Source organism: Ochotona curzoniae, unplaced genomic scaffold, assembly GCF_017591425.1.
Source record: "Ochotona curzoniae isolate NIBS_2020 unplaced genomic scaffold, NIBS_Ocur_1.0 patch216, whole genome shotgun sequence".
In the NCBI taxonomy this organism is placed as follows: domain Eukaryota; kingdom Metazoa; phylum Chordata; class Mammalia; order Lagomorpha; family Ochotonidae; genus Ochotona; species Ochotona curzoniae.
In genome coordinates, this window is record NW_024466769.1 from 62,174 (window position 1) to 76,331 (window position 14,158).

General features: G+C 44.9%; 2 protein-coding genes across 2 annotated transcripts in view; both read left to right on the forward strand.

The window, feature by feature from the left end:
- The window catches only part of LOC121166710 (protein Jade-3-like), a 43,929-nt gene extending 36,014 nt beyond the window's left edge, over positions 1-7,915 (forward strand). The window contains exons 6-8 of the mRNA XM_040995960.1: positions 605-1,075; positions 2,937-3,054; positions 4,830-7,915. Coding sequence (XP_040851894.1) covers positions 605-1,075; positions 2,937-3,054; positions 4,830-5,749 — 1,509 coding nt within the window. The 3' untranslated portion in view covers positions 5,750-7,915. The remainder of the gene's footprint in view (positions 1-604; positions 1,076-2,936; positions 3,055-4,829) is intronic.
- Positions 381-14,158, forward strand: part of LOC121166720 (regucalcin-like) — a 39,594-nt gene continuing 25,816 nt past the window's right edge. Inside the window, exons 1-2 of the mRNA XM_040995973.1 lie at positions 381-390; positions 5,734-5,745. The gene's annotated coding sequence lies outside the window, so the exon portion shown is untranslated. The remainder of the gene's footprint in view (positions 391-5,733; positions 5,746-14,158) is intronic.

The window sequence follows — 14,158 nt, forward strand, 5'->3', positions numbered from 1 at the left end:
AAACATGTGGAAGTTCTAAGGGTTACTTAGATATTGGAATTCCTGTGACTAGTTTAGAACTAATGGTTGCTCTGGTAGTAATACTGACTTTTCATTTTATTTGTTCAAAAACATTCTCTGGACAAGTTCTTATCCAATAGTTAACAGCAGTTCAACAGTTCGTGACATAGCTGCTGTCTTTTAAGACCTCTGAACAAGATTTTGACAGTTACAGTACTACTACAGGCACACTACTAGAAGCGCCATTATAGAAGCATACTATATAGATATAGATATGGTGATTCAGGGGACACAAAGACACTACATAGTTATTCATGGTTATTCCGTCAGAGAATTCATCTCAGAAAAATTTACAGCTTGAATTCTGGAGTTGAAACCCTAAGCAGGGGTGTGGGGGGGAGGTGTGCTGGGGACGCTGGCATTTTTAGTTTTCTGTTTTTGGTATTTTCCATAAGAACATACTACCTGAGTTACTTGAAAAGCATGTGTCGCGGTCTGTTTAGGACTAACTTTGTCTTTTGCTCCCTGAAAACTTTCAGTTTCAGCCCTGAGACATGGAGCTCTCCCTCTCCTCACAATTTTGACACCTCTGTTCTTCCTGTAGTGTTCCGTGAAAAGTTGTATCACTGCATTCCACGTTACCTGTGCCTTTGAGCACAACCTGGAGATGAAGACCACACTGGATGAAGGGGATGAAGTGAAATTCAAGTCATACTGCCTCAAGCATAGCCAAAACAGGCAGAGTCTCAGGGAGGCTGAGTTCCCCCCTTCTAGGGCCGCAGAGCAGAGCCAGGCCAAAGGCGAGAGAATCAGCCCGAGGGATCAGAAGCTTCGGGAGCTAGAGGAGGAATTCTATTCCTTTGTCCGCGTGGAAGACGTGGTGGAAAAGCTGGGGATGCCCACACTAGTTGTGGATTATATCTATAACTACTGGAAGCTGAAGCGCAAAAGTAATTTCAATAAGCCATTGTTTCCTCCGAAGGAGGATGAGGAAAATGCGCTGATACAGCCAAAAGAAGAAAACATTCACACCCGCATGCGAATGTTTATGCACCTCCGGCAGGATCTGGAACGGGTAAGGTGACCAACTGCGACTGATCTTAGTCTGTATACAAGTGGGGGGAGGGGGGGCCCATTCCCACTTGCTTCTGTTCAGATGTCATTGTAGCCCCAGACATTAGGCTGTTTACATTTTTGGCGGCCACATTCAGCAGATTGGACAGGCCTCATTTATATGCTCTAAACTTCAAGTCATGCAGATTCTCTTTTGGTTTACTTTTATTCACTTTTAAGCCTAAATTGACTCAACTATATTTTACTAATATACTTAGGAAACTAAATTTCATTCAGGGAAGTGTTAGATCAGGGTTTCTCAAACTCAGCACTGTGGACAATTTGGGCTGCATAGTTGTTGTAGGGCTGTCCTTTGTTGTAGAAAATATTGAGCAGCATCCCTAGCCTCTACTCACTAGATGCCTCTAACACCCCCCACATCCACGCACCCAACACAACAGCCAAAAATGTCTCCAAATTACCACCTGTTCCCTGGGGATCCAATCACCCCTGGTTGAGAGTCACTCCACCTAGATAATTCACCGTAACTCACCTCGATCATATCCACTAAATCAGCTGCTATGGGGGTTTAAAGATAAGTTATGCCCTGTGTTCATTCTAAAGAATTGCATAATTATAAACTAACTTGATTTGTTTCTCTGCTACCAAAATTTCTTTTTAAAGATGTATTTATTTTTATTTGAAAGGGAGACTTAAAGAGAGAGGAGGAGAGAGAGAAAGCGAAACCTTCTACCAGCTGGCAGGCTCCCCAAAAGGCCGCAAGGACCAGAGCTATGCCGGTCAGAAGCCAGGACCCTGGAACATCTTCCGGGTCACACACATCAAGCTACCAAAAATTGAAAGAAAATTGAGATATCTGGCTCACTTTCAAAAAGCTTAAGGTGTACCTGTGAAGTACTTATTTATTCTGTTGTAAACAGTGTTCTATTAATTATATAAAAATTAACTGATTAAATCCTAGTGTGCCTCTGAAAATATACTATTACCATACTTGTTATAAATATATTTATTTATTTTATTGGGAACAGAGTTTCAGACATATCTTTCATTTGCTGGTTCACTCCCCAAATGGCCGCAACGACCAGAGCTGGGCCAGTCCAAAGCCAAGAGCCCGGGGCCTCCTTTGGGTCTCCCACATGGGTACAGGGGCCCAAGTACTTGGGCAGTATACTAATGCTTTCCTAGACCACAAGCAGGAAACTGCATTGGAAGTGGAGCAGCTGGGACTCGAACTAAAACCCAGTGCCCACCCATATGGGATGCCGGCGCCACAGGCAAAGGGTTCAGCGTGCTGCGCCACAGCACCCACCCCATCCGTGTTTACAGGTGAATAAACTGGAGCACAGTATAAAAAGGAGTGAAGATTTCACTCATGTGGTTGTGGAAACTTGGATGAGCTGAAAGTATGAGCATAAAAACCACTTCCATTCTTCTCAGCATACTTTTATCCTGCTGGTCTGGCACTTCTTAGAAAAGTAGGTGTACTGGATCCAGCATTGCCATCATTTGTACTCAGGGATCCGAAGGAAAGGCTGAATTGGTAAAACTCTCAGTTGGCGTACCAAGCCCGGCTATTCAGATAAATGTTAATCCCAGGATACCACAGGTAGAGTAGGTTTCAAAAGACTATCGTGGAGCCTTTTGCTGGTGCTGCTGATTGATAATGGGCGCTATGATCCCACCATTGGCTATGCCATGCACATTCACACGGAGTGACTCTCATTGTGCAGCCCTTGGGTTCTCTTCACCAACTCCCCAGCCCCTCATCTGACTGCAGTTGTCTCCAGTTTAGCTAAACAACTTCAACTGTCCGATTGTTTAATATGATGAACGTCTCTGCTTGCTGGGCATTGGGCTTTCAGGTCCGAAATCTGTGCTACATGATAAGCAGACGTGAGAAGCTGAAATTATCACAAAACAAACTACAGGAACAAATCTTCGATTTGCAAGTCCAGCTTATTAACCAAGAAATTGCTGCAGGTAACCTGTATGTTCAAGATGTACTAATATATAAGTCAACTCTGGTTTAACCTGTTTTAACAATTTTGATTGAATGCCAATTGTTTACACTGAAATTTCTTTAAAAAAATTTTCATCCAATATATCATTTGCTTCCATCCAGTACTACTATAGCATTGTAGTATCAACTCATAAGACAAGAAATCCCACGGTGAGGTTGAGGATATTGCAGCTCTAAGACAGATGACACACTGTGGACTCAGAACTGCGCTAGAAGATAGAGCAGTTAGCAAGACTGAATCCTCAGTGTGACATACATTGCTTACTTGCTGAGAAAAACAGGACAGCATAATGATAGCGCCTTAGGCATGGGGAGCTTGTCTGGAATGACAACAGTCAATAGTGAGCGATACCTGCAACCTCACTGTGTCTCATTTAACACAAATGGGTGGCAGAGCCTGCATAACTAGAGGTCACCAGGCAGGATGTGCAGAATCACTTCCTGCCATGTGCCAGCCACAGAGCAGAAGGAATACTCAGAAGTGAAGTGTCGGGTAGACTGTACAGGCTCTGAGGGTATCTGTTAGTGGCAAATGCCACAGAGTGGCATACAACAGCCCAGCAGGCCTTTCCAACTACGGGAGCAACATGACAGACAAAACAAGCAGAACCAAAGGGCAATAAGGAAGAGTTCCCTCATCCCCTACATGCTGAGGAAATTGGTTCCTAGTCACATGGCTTCTGATTGATAAGAGCCAGCCTCTCTACAGCTTGCCTAGTTTACCCTTGGCAGAATTGGAGCAGTAGATGTTCAACACGGACCCTCCAGGATTTGGGACACCTAAAAGATGTCCTCTCAGTATTTTATTTTTGAGCCTAGGATAAGATGGTAATTGGAAAAGGTCAAGTAATATGCAGAGGAATCCTTTGGTAGTGTTTTTTGTTTTGTTTTTGTCTCTTCTTTGCTTGGGGTTTTTGTGGGGTTGTTTTGTTTTGTTTTGTTTTGTTTTGTTTTGTTTGAGTTTCAGAACACTGAGAATAATAGAGGAAGATCTAGCCTGTGACTGTACAGTCACATTACCAGGTAGCTGCCTGCTAGTGCTCCCCAGGCCACACTTGTTGCCAGCCGTTCGCGGAAATAGGATTCTTTTATGCTTGACGTACCACGGCAATATCTTTTCCACAGCTCCAAAAATTTGTGGTCAGGGTGTTATTCTAGGTTGAGTTCCTAAAATCTACAGGTACTTGTAATGCCAGGTCAAAATGCATAACACACCACATCTGCACTAGCATAACCTGTGCTGCATTTCTGAATGTTTATATGGGGTTTGCTTTAGGGAGGCCTGTAGATGTCAGAGGAGGGGATCTGGAACATCTGAGCTTAAGGCACGTGCTAAGTTCTTGGTAACACCCACATATGCACACACACATGGAGGAGATGCTATTATATATAGCTAGTGATGCTGTGTTTGGAAGTGGGAACAGGCAGATTTGCAGCTGCAGGAGATGCTCTGTGTTCGTTTTTATGTCCTGAGAGAGCTGAGAACAGATTGGAAACATTACCATACAGCAGACAGTAGTAGTGCTAAGTTTTCATCTGAACCACTCACAGTTGCAACCTCTGGTTCAGCTTACTGTGGCTAGCAGGCTCCCCCGTGGTCTACCTCCCTATTAAAGGCAGGGGGCTCCTGAGATATTTTGAAAAGTAAAAGTATACATGTGCCCCTAATTCTGCTATAAGCACAGACTGTTTCTTAAATAAGTTGCTAAAATGAATCTTTTCTTTTTGAACTCAGGACTTCCTTTGACAATTACACCAGAAATCTCTCTGTTCTACCCACCACCAAGAATTACCTTGAAGTTAAAAATGCCCAAATCAGCCGCAGAAGATTGCCGAAATGGCTCCATAGAGACTGACCACCAGTACTGCTCTCGTGACAGCACCTCTTCTGCTCAGGACATAAGAAGCCTGCAGGCCCTTCAGGAGTCTCTGGAAATGAGAGTGCAGTCACTCCAAAGGCTTCCACAAGAGAGCAAGAATAACTGTTTGCCAGCCACTCTCAGCCATTCCAGAAGTGGAACCAAGGATTCCAGCCCCAGCTGGAGAAGTTCAGCTTTGGAGTTCCACCACGGGCAGGCACAGGGAAAGCCTATAGTTCTTCAGGAAGCCATCCAGGGACAGTCTTCCATTGGGAATGGGAAAAGTCAGCCGGGTGCCAAGTTTGCTGTATCTAATGGCCTGGAGGGCAGCTGGTCTGGGAATGTCTCCCAAACCAACAGCTCCCAGGAGATGTTCTCTAACCAGGAGACCATGAGCACCCCCAACTTGGCTAGTCAATGCAGCTTTAGAAAATCCACTGTGGATCACTTCAGCAGGTCTTTTAAAGAGCCCACCAAAAGGTGGGTGAAGTCCAATGAGGACCTCCAGTGCTACATGAAACCAACTAAGCATGTGACCCCCAGGGAACAGTTCTGGGATATGCAGGTTCTCAGGCAGTCTGCAGAGCAAGCTCCCTATAATGAGAATGAGAATGATGGGTATTGCCCAGATGTGGAGCTGAGTGATTCAGAAACAGAAAGTGATGGAAATAGAGGAAAAGTCAGGGTAAAGAGAGAGAGCTCAGATAGGGAGAATCCTCCCCATGATTCCAGACGACGGGAGTACCATGGTAAAAGCAAGGCACATTCCTTTTCCCACAGTTCAACACAGAGGTGATGAGACACTCTGAAATGATGATGCGGCCTTTTCCTTTGTCCCATAAATTGGGGAAAGCCTGTAGACCAAAAGCATTCCTAGTGTATGTTAGAGGGAGTTGAGAAAAGAATGAGAATTTTCCATGGTAAATTTGCTTGCAGTTTTTTGAAAAGATCACAAGTCTCATTTTCACAAGCACATTACAAAAATTGCACATTGTCCAGAGGTTGGTTTGTCAGAGGTTATTGGGAATAGCTGGGCCCAGAGTATTTGTCAAATAAATACAGGACAGCTTTCCAATTACATTAACACATTGACAAATACATGTATCAAGAGTCCTTGCATCACTAACAGATTTGCAAGAGACCATGATTACCAGACACTAAAACTATTTAACTTTGACAACTACAACATGTGACTCTGAGATCTCCTGTCTGTAGTAAGTTTCTAACTCCACTGGTATCTCTAAACTTTAGAGGGGAGACCAGGAGGATGACTCTCGGATACTGTCAAACTCACTACCCTCTTCCTTTGCTCTGTGCAAGGTTGAGTTCCTTTCACAGTATCTTGACATGTACTGACTCAATATTGCTACTGCCTACCAAGTGTCCAGTGCCTGTTCCTAGAGTTGCTTGTTGGGAACGCACTCATAACTGTTGTATTTCATACAGCTAACAAGTGTAAGAGGCTAACTTGTTGATAGTGTTTACAGAAGTACGAAAGTACTCCTTTCAAGGAAAATGCTCTGATTCTCTGTCTGGTCTTTTGTGAGGAATCCCAGAGCCTTTCCCAAAGTTGAGATTGCTAGGGTATTTGTACCAGGTCAGGGGTTTTGTGTTGTTGTTTTCAAATCAATTTGACTAAAATTAGTTTGGCTGACAGTTTTTGTATACCTGCTTTAATGTTTATAAAGTTTTTATTGAGGTATAATTAAATATAAAGTGCACAGAGGTTAAGTATTCTTACCTGCTTTAATTTTGAAACAGATTTTTATTGTCAAACAGAATTTGAAAGCATGTGTTTAACACATGGATATAATTTAGCTTTGTAGCAATTTTGAATCCAAGGCAAGTTCCCAAACAGAAAAGCTGGAGCCATTTTTTCAGAAATTGCTTATTACTCTGTTCCCAAACTATTAGCCTTGAAGAATTTTTGGGAGAAAGAGAATAATTGTATTTGGGGAGGGTGAATAAAAACATGTCTGCTTCCCATTTAAAGAAAAGAGAAATGTTGCAGGTTTTAGAATGTGAAGCAGAATATGAGTCTCAGCTCTCTTTTCTTCTTAGCCTTAAGTTAATATTCTCTTTCTTCTGGTTTGGGAAAGTGTAGTAGTTATAACATTTTTGGACCAAAAAAAAAAAAAAAAGGTCACATTGAATTGTTAAAAGTTTCTGACTGGGGCAACCAGCCTAAGTGCCAGTCAGTCAAGCAAGGGCCCTCTCGCCATCCATATGGAAAACTGGGAGTTCCTCCCCGCCAGCTGCCACTCGGCTTTTGTCCATAAAGCCTTGTGATGGGGTTCCTTTGCTTTTTGCTCTCCTGTTAAATCGTGTGTATTTTGCTTCTCCCTTGACCACAAATTTGAAAATTGCTTCTGTGCCTATGTATGTGTGTGAACATGCCATAGCATGTTACAGGTGTCCTGTATTTTGTTTGAATGGAAAAAGCTATGAAAATTATCCAACGGAGGAAGAGCCTTTCCCCCGTTGGTGCACTAGATTTCTATGCTTTGTTCTTGCATTCTCCCGGGTAACTGTGCATTTGGCACCTTCATGGAAATGAGATTCTAATGGAGCTATGTTGTAAACTCCTTATCTCAGAGGCCAACGCAAGAGCCGGGCTGCTTTCATGCCGTGCAGTTCCAAGTGAGAGGAAGAGCAGCCATCAGAAGAATGCTTCAGCCAAAATCCATAAGTGTCATCATTGGGAGAGGATTGACTACAGATCATTCCAGTCAGGGAAATAGAGTTATGATATTTTTACAGGATTTTCCTAGGTAAATGAAGGAGCCTTTCTGTTACCCCAAAATACGTTTGCTACGTTTTCTTGTTATTTGAAGTATTACCTCTAAAGCTTCTTTATTAATTTCTTTTCATTTTGTCTTATATGGCCCCATTTTCCAAGATAAACTCGGTCTTTTTTCAGCTGTCTCCTTTTTACCAATACTTTTTCATTAAATTATGAAAACTGCTACCTGCTGTCAGTGTGCTAATTGTGTATGTTGGTGAATTGGTTTTTAAAGAGCTGGTATGTGTCTTTATATATTTTTAAAAGATGTATTCAGTTTTTTAAAAGGAGGAAGGGGAGGAAAAACAAAAGTTCTAGAAGCACAAATTTCATGATTCATGTCAATACCAGGGGACAAAGAGAATGCTGACTATTTTTATTCCATCCAGAATGCATGATGCAGAATGCTCCTTAATAAACCTTAAAAAAAAAAAGACTACAATCCTAACTTTTTAAAGATTTATTTTATTTTTATTGGAAAGGCAGATATACAGAGAGGAGAGACAGAGGAAGATCTTCCGTCCGATGATTCACTCCCCAAGTGAGCACAACGATCGATACTATGCCGATCCGAAGCCAGGAGCCTCTTCCAGGTCTCCCGCGCAGGTGCAGGGTCCCAAAGCTTTGGGCCGTCCTCGACTGCCTTCCCAGGCCACAGGCAGGGAGCTGGAAGGGAAGCGGGGCTGCCGGGATAGAACCAGCGCCCATATGGGATCCCGGGCGTGCAAGGCAAGGACCTTAACCACTGTACCACCGTGCCGGGCCCTACAATCCTAATTTTAAAATGACCAGACACATGGATCCTATCTCTTCTATCCTATCTTTTGATCAGACTCCACAAAGTGAGGCATCATTGACATGGATATTCTATTTTTTTCTCTAATTTTATTTTTGGTGTTTGCATAGTTGAGAGGATGTGCCCATGAGGACCACTGGTGACAGTGGGAAGGGTCGAGAAAAAGGAAGGTAGATGAGACCATTGTTTTCCATTTTCTTTTTTCTTCCTGTATCTGGGGAAAGTGGGGAGAGAAGGGAAGAAGCTGCACCCAGCATCCCAACCACATCAGTACCCAGGGATGGGGAACGGTCACCGGAAATCATTCAGGGTTCCCAGTATGGAGCATGTTCCAAGGGTACTGCTCAAGTGGTTTTGATAGTTCTGAGATGCAATTAATTTCGTTGCTCCAAGGATGAGGAAATCCTTCCAAGGTCCATTGGCCCAGATACTTGTCAGTGCTTGGCTGGGAGAGTTGTTTCAATTTGTTCGGCCCTCCATCCTCTGCTAAATGTTCTCTGGAGGCCCCAGTGAACTGTCTAATCCCCCTTGTGCATATGAGCATGCCATCCACTGCTCCGTCTTCAGCAACTGAGGTGGCCCAGTTCTGCACATGCAGTCCATGGTCAGACAACAGATCCTGTAGTTTTCCCTGTAGTTGGAGTTCTGAGTTCGGTGGTTCACTTGGGAGGGTCCCCAAAGAACCCTTATCTGAGATGACCTCAGACCTGACTCCTGTGTGTGCCAGCCATTGTGGGGTCCAGCTACGTCCATCAGCACATCAGCCTGCACACACACTGGTGGTTGCAGTCACCTGGTCAGTTCTGTCTCCAGCCCCATCTCATACACAAACCAATGGATGGTGCAGCCTGGCCCAACCCTGATACCACACACTCAGCCCTCAAGTGCAACAGCGTGAATTGCAGCCCAGCTGGAGTAACCCCCAAAAACCCCCACCAGGCCCATCACCAGCCCTGATTTCTGTGTATGATGTATGTGCAACAGACTGGTCCAGTCCAACATCCCATTCAGCTTTTGTATATACCAATGGGTACTGCAGCATAGCTCATCACAACCAACCCCACTTTCCAGCCCACACTTAATGCTAGTGGGTGCCTCCAGCTGTCCAGCCAGGTCCACTCCCAGGTCTGGTTCTTATGCTCATTGGTGGGAGCTGCAGCCCATCAGGGGGATGCCCACAAGTTCCCTAACAGACCTGCTCCCAGTCCTGGATCTTGTACTTTCCAGATGGTTCTGCAGTCTACCTTGACAAGATTTGCCCCCATTTCCAGCCCCTGCAAGCTGACAGCAAAATCCAGCCATTCTGCACTTACTCTGGCTCATGCCTGCACCAGTGGATACAGTTGCTTAGCCCAGCCTGGCTCTCCCCCTAACCCAGCTCACATGCAGATTTAATGAGTGTTGGAGTGCTACCCAGCCTTGTCTGACCCAGGTCCCAGCTCTCACGTTCACCAGCGGAAGCAGTATCCCAGAAGGGGAGTCCTCACTGTCCCCCACCAGGCTCACCCTCCACCCCGAGTGTTATGTGTGGTGGGTGCTGCAGCCCAGTCTGGCATGGCCCACTTTACCTCGGCATTTGCCAGCGAGTGCTGCAGCCTGGCCCAGTCTGGCCTGCCTCCAATCCCAGCTCATGCTGGTGAATTCACATAGATGTTCTTTACAATATTCATTTGGAATCCTGTGCTCATATGAATGTCAAAGAGATTACACAATGTCATAGGAAGACTTTGAAGAAATAATGATTTTCATGATGTTTGAGAACCATGCTTGCCGAAGGTCATTAGGTAAATCAGTAGCGAAGACAGATAAAAGGTGAGATACTTTTCCTAACCTGTGCCTCCCTCCCCCTCCCCTGCCTGTTAATGAGTAACTGTTTTGTCTCGATCAAATGTTAGGTAAAATGCTAGAAAACTGAAACTATGAATACACACTGTTAGGGCTGCCAAAAAGCTATTGGATTTATCCCAATAATGTGTACGTTTCCAATGGGGAGGAAGCAACTTCTAAATTCAGAAGATAAACCAGAAGATGCACACTCCTGAGTTCCCTTCCCACCTCCCAAAACTTTAAAATCCTCGCATGTTTGCTCAGCCTTAAGAGTGTAGGCAAAAATATGTATGTGAGAGAAATAAACACTTCTTCACCACTGACTAACTTGCACACAGTAGCTTCCCTCCTTCCCACCCCCAAAATAGCACAACAAGTTGTATTAGATTTTCATGATCTCAAGTCAGCTCTTCTGTTTTATAGAAAACAGTGATTGTGTGGTGATTTTTTTTAAAGTAATTTTTAGTTGATCGAGACTCATGCTGTGGCAGGCACATTGCAGGTAGCTTCGTGGCACTGGGTCTGGCACCAGGAAATGGAGGCTCCTGTGAACCGTGTTCATTCTACTTCGTGACGTGGCACTGGGGAGGCTGACCCCAAGTATGCCCTGCTCTATGCACTGATGGTTTCCTTTGAATCCCTGAACACATGAACCATCTTGATGAAGTCTCAGCGCATTCTGCCCTTTCTCATCTGGTTAAGATGCATTCGGGTATGAGCACTCCAAGATCAATAACTGAGCACCCAAAACTTTCTACAGAAGAGTTAGAAGATATTCCTTCTGCTGATTCACTCCCCAAGATGTCTTCAACAGCCAGTATTGAGACCAGGCTGAAGTCAGGAACTCTTCTCTGGGTGACCCCATGGGTGGCAGGACCCCAAGACATCTTCCTCTGCCTTCTCAGGCACATTAATAGGGAACTGGAGCAAAAACAGTTGCAGGAACTCAAATTTTTGCTCATATGGAATGCCAGTGACACAGGTGGCAGCTTAACCAACTGTGCCGCAACACAGGCCCCCACCACCTCAAGCTTTAAATGTCCCTCCCCTCCAGTCTTCATTCTTTCTACCCACCTTCTCAGTTTCATTCATCAAAACTGAATAACACATTATCAACCACCTGAAAAAATGGAATTGGCTGTTTAAGTTGAACTAATATTACATAGGTAATCTGAGTTTGAAAAAAAAAAAAAAAAAACTTGGTATTTGCAAGAAAAAGGCTTCCCATCAAGGCCAGCATTGTGGCCAGCATCCTGGTTCCAATCCCAGTTGCTCCACTTCTGATTCAACTTCCTGCCAATGGCCTGAGAAAGCAGCAGAGGAAACCCAGGAACTTGGGGTCCTGTACCCACATAACAAACCTGGGTGGATTTCTGGCTCCTGGCTTTGGTCTGAGCCATCCCTGGCCAGTTGCAACCATTTGAGGGATGAACCAAGTGGATGGATGATCTCTCTCACTTGCTCTCTAACTCTGCACTTCAAATAAATAAATATATATTTATATAAATAAATATATATATATCTTGCCATGATGTAATGAAGTTGCTTTGGAAACTCATACATAGAAATGGATCTTATTTTGGATTTATTTCTCACATGATGAAACAAACTTCATTCTAAAAATGGCTGAAATTGTTAAAATTATAATCTTGGAGCTCTGCCATGGCAAAATAGATTAAGCCTCTGCCTGTGGCACCAATATCCCATATGGATGGTTTTAGTCCCAACTGTTTTGTTTTACTATTGATCCAGCTCCCTGCTAATGAGCCTGGGAAAGCAGCAGCAGATGACTCAAGTGTTTGGGACCCTGCACCCATGTAGGAGACCCAGAAAAAGCTGCTGGATCATGGCTTCAGACCAGCCCAACTTCAACCTCTGCAGCTATTTAGGGAGTGAATCAACAAATCTCTCTCTCTCTCTCCTCTTTATAACTGGCTTTCAAATAAAAATAAGTCTGTTATTTTAAAATATTTATTCATTTATTTTGATTTCAAAGTCAGATATACAGAGAGGAGACAGAGAAGATTTTCCATCTGCTGATCCATCCTCCCTGCCTGTGGCCTGGGAAAGCCTTGGGACCCTGCACCCCTGTGGGAGACCTGGGAGAAGTTCCTGGCTCCTGGCTTCAGATCAGTGCAGCACCGACCATTGTGGTCACTTGGGGAGTGAATCATCAGACGGAAGATCTTCTTCTCTGTCTCTGCTCCTCTCTGTATATGTGACTTTGCAATAAAAATAAATAAACCTTAAAAAAAAAAAAAAAAACAGGCCAAGCTACAGAGAGAAAAAGAGGGAGGGACAGATCTTCCATCTCCAGGTTTGCTTCTGAAATGACTACAACAACCAGGATTAGGCCAAACTAAAGCCAAGAGCCAGGAGCTTCAACCAGGTCTCCCACATGGGTACAGGGTCCCAAGGACTCGGGCCATTCTCTGCTGCTTCCCCGGGTGCATTGGCAAAAAGCTATATCAAAAGTGAAACACCCAGGGCTCCAAAGCGGCACTCATGGGATGCCAGTGTTGCACACAGAGGCTGTTACGCCACAACACTGGCCCCACGTTCCCTCTTTTCATCTCAGCTTTTCTACTTTCCAAAATGGGATTTCCGGTTAATGTTTCCCCTCCTTATGATTATGCAAACAGAGGTAGCCACAGGGGTAAGGCCAAGGATGATGTGAAGACTGTGTTGGTTGTACAATCCTGTGGCCGACCCACACAAACACTGACAAGTGCTGCAGCCTTGCCTGGTCTGGCCCACCCCCAGCCCTGGCTCTCGTTCACCCCAGTGGAAGTTATGGTCTAGCAGGGGCTTCCCCAAATTCCTCTACCAAGCCTGCTCCCAGCCCTGGATGTCAAGTGTGCCAGCAGGGACAGTGGTCCTGTTTGGCATAGTATGCCCCCAGTTCCTGCCTTTGCATGCGCAGGTAAGTGCTGCAGCCTGACCCAACCCAGCCTTCTAATCCAGCTCCTGTGTCAGGTGGATTCCTAGAGGTAAATTCTGTGATCCAGCCAGCTCGGCTCATCACTACCCCGAGCTCTCCAAGTAAACCAGTGGGGGCTGCAGCCCCATAGAGCCAAACCCACAATTCCCCTGCAGAATCTGCCACCAAGGTTGGCTCTCTTGCTTTCTGGTGGATGCTGTGGTCCAGCCTGACATGGCCTATCCCTCGCTCTGACACTCCCGGACTAGTGCTGCCCCAGCTTTTGTGTGCACCAGCAGATGGTGGGTGATGCTATTTAGCACAACACAGTTCTCCCACTTGGGTGAGTGCCTTGACCTGATCAACTCAACATGCCTGCAAGTTTCCCTACCTCCCCAAACCACTTCATCTCAGCAACCTTCACCTACCTGCAAGTGCAGTGGCCCGGGGCTATAGAAGACCCCAAATGTAACACCCTCCCTAACAAAGATGCTCTCAGCTACCCCCATTCCAATGTATCCCCAGGCAATTTGTAGCACCTGCCCCTTCCCTGACCCCGCCTCAGGGATAGGTGGTGAGTTCCTGCCAGGAGTTTCCCACCTTGCCCAATTATAAGAAGAAGAAGAAAGGAGGAGGAAGAGGAGAAGAAACTATGCTGGCATACTGGTATAGTTAACACAAACTTGGCATTAACCAGGCCCAGAATGCCCACCAGCTACTGGTTGCTTTTCTCCCAGCAGTGTAACACTTGCCTAGGTACAAGGCAACCTAGGCAGCTGCCTACAGCTGGGGCATACTTAGCCTTTTAAAGTGTTAATTTCATATTTTTCTGAAGCTGGTTCCCTCTGAATATTTTTTTCCTTCTCTTTTAATCCCCTTG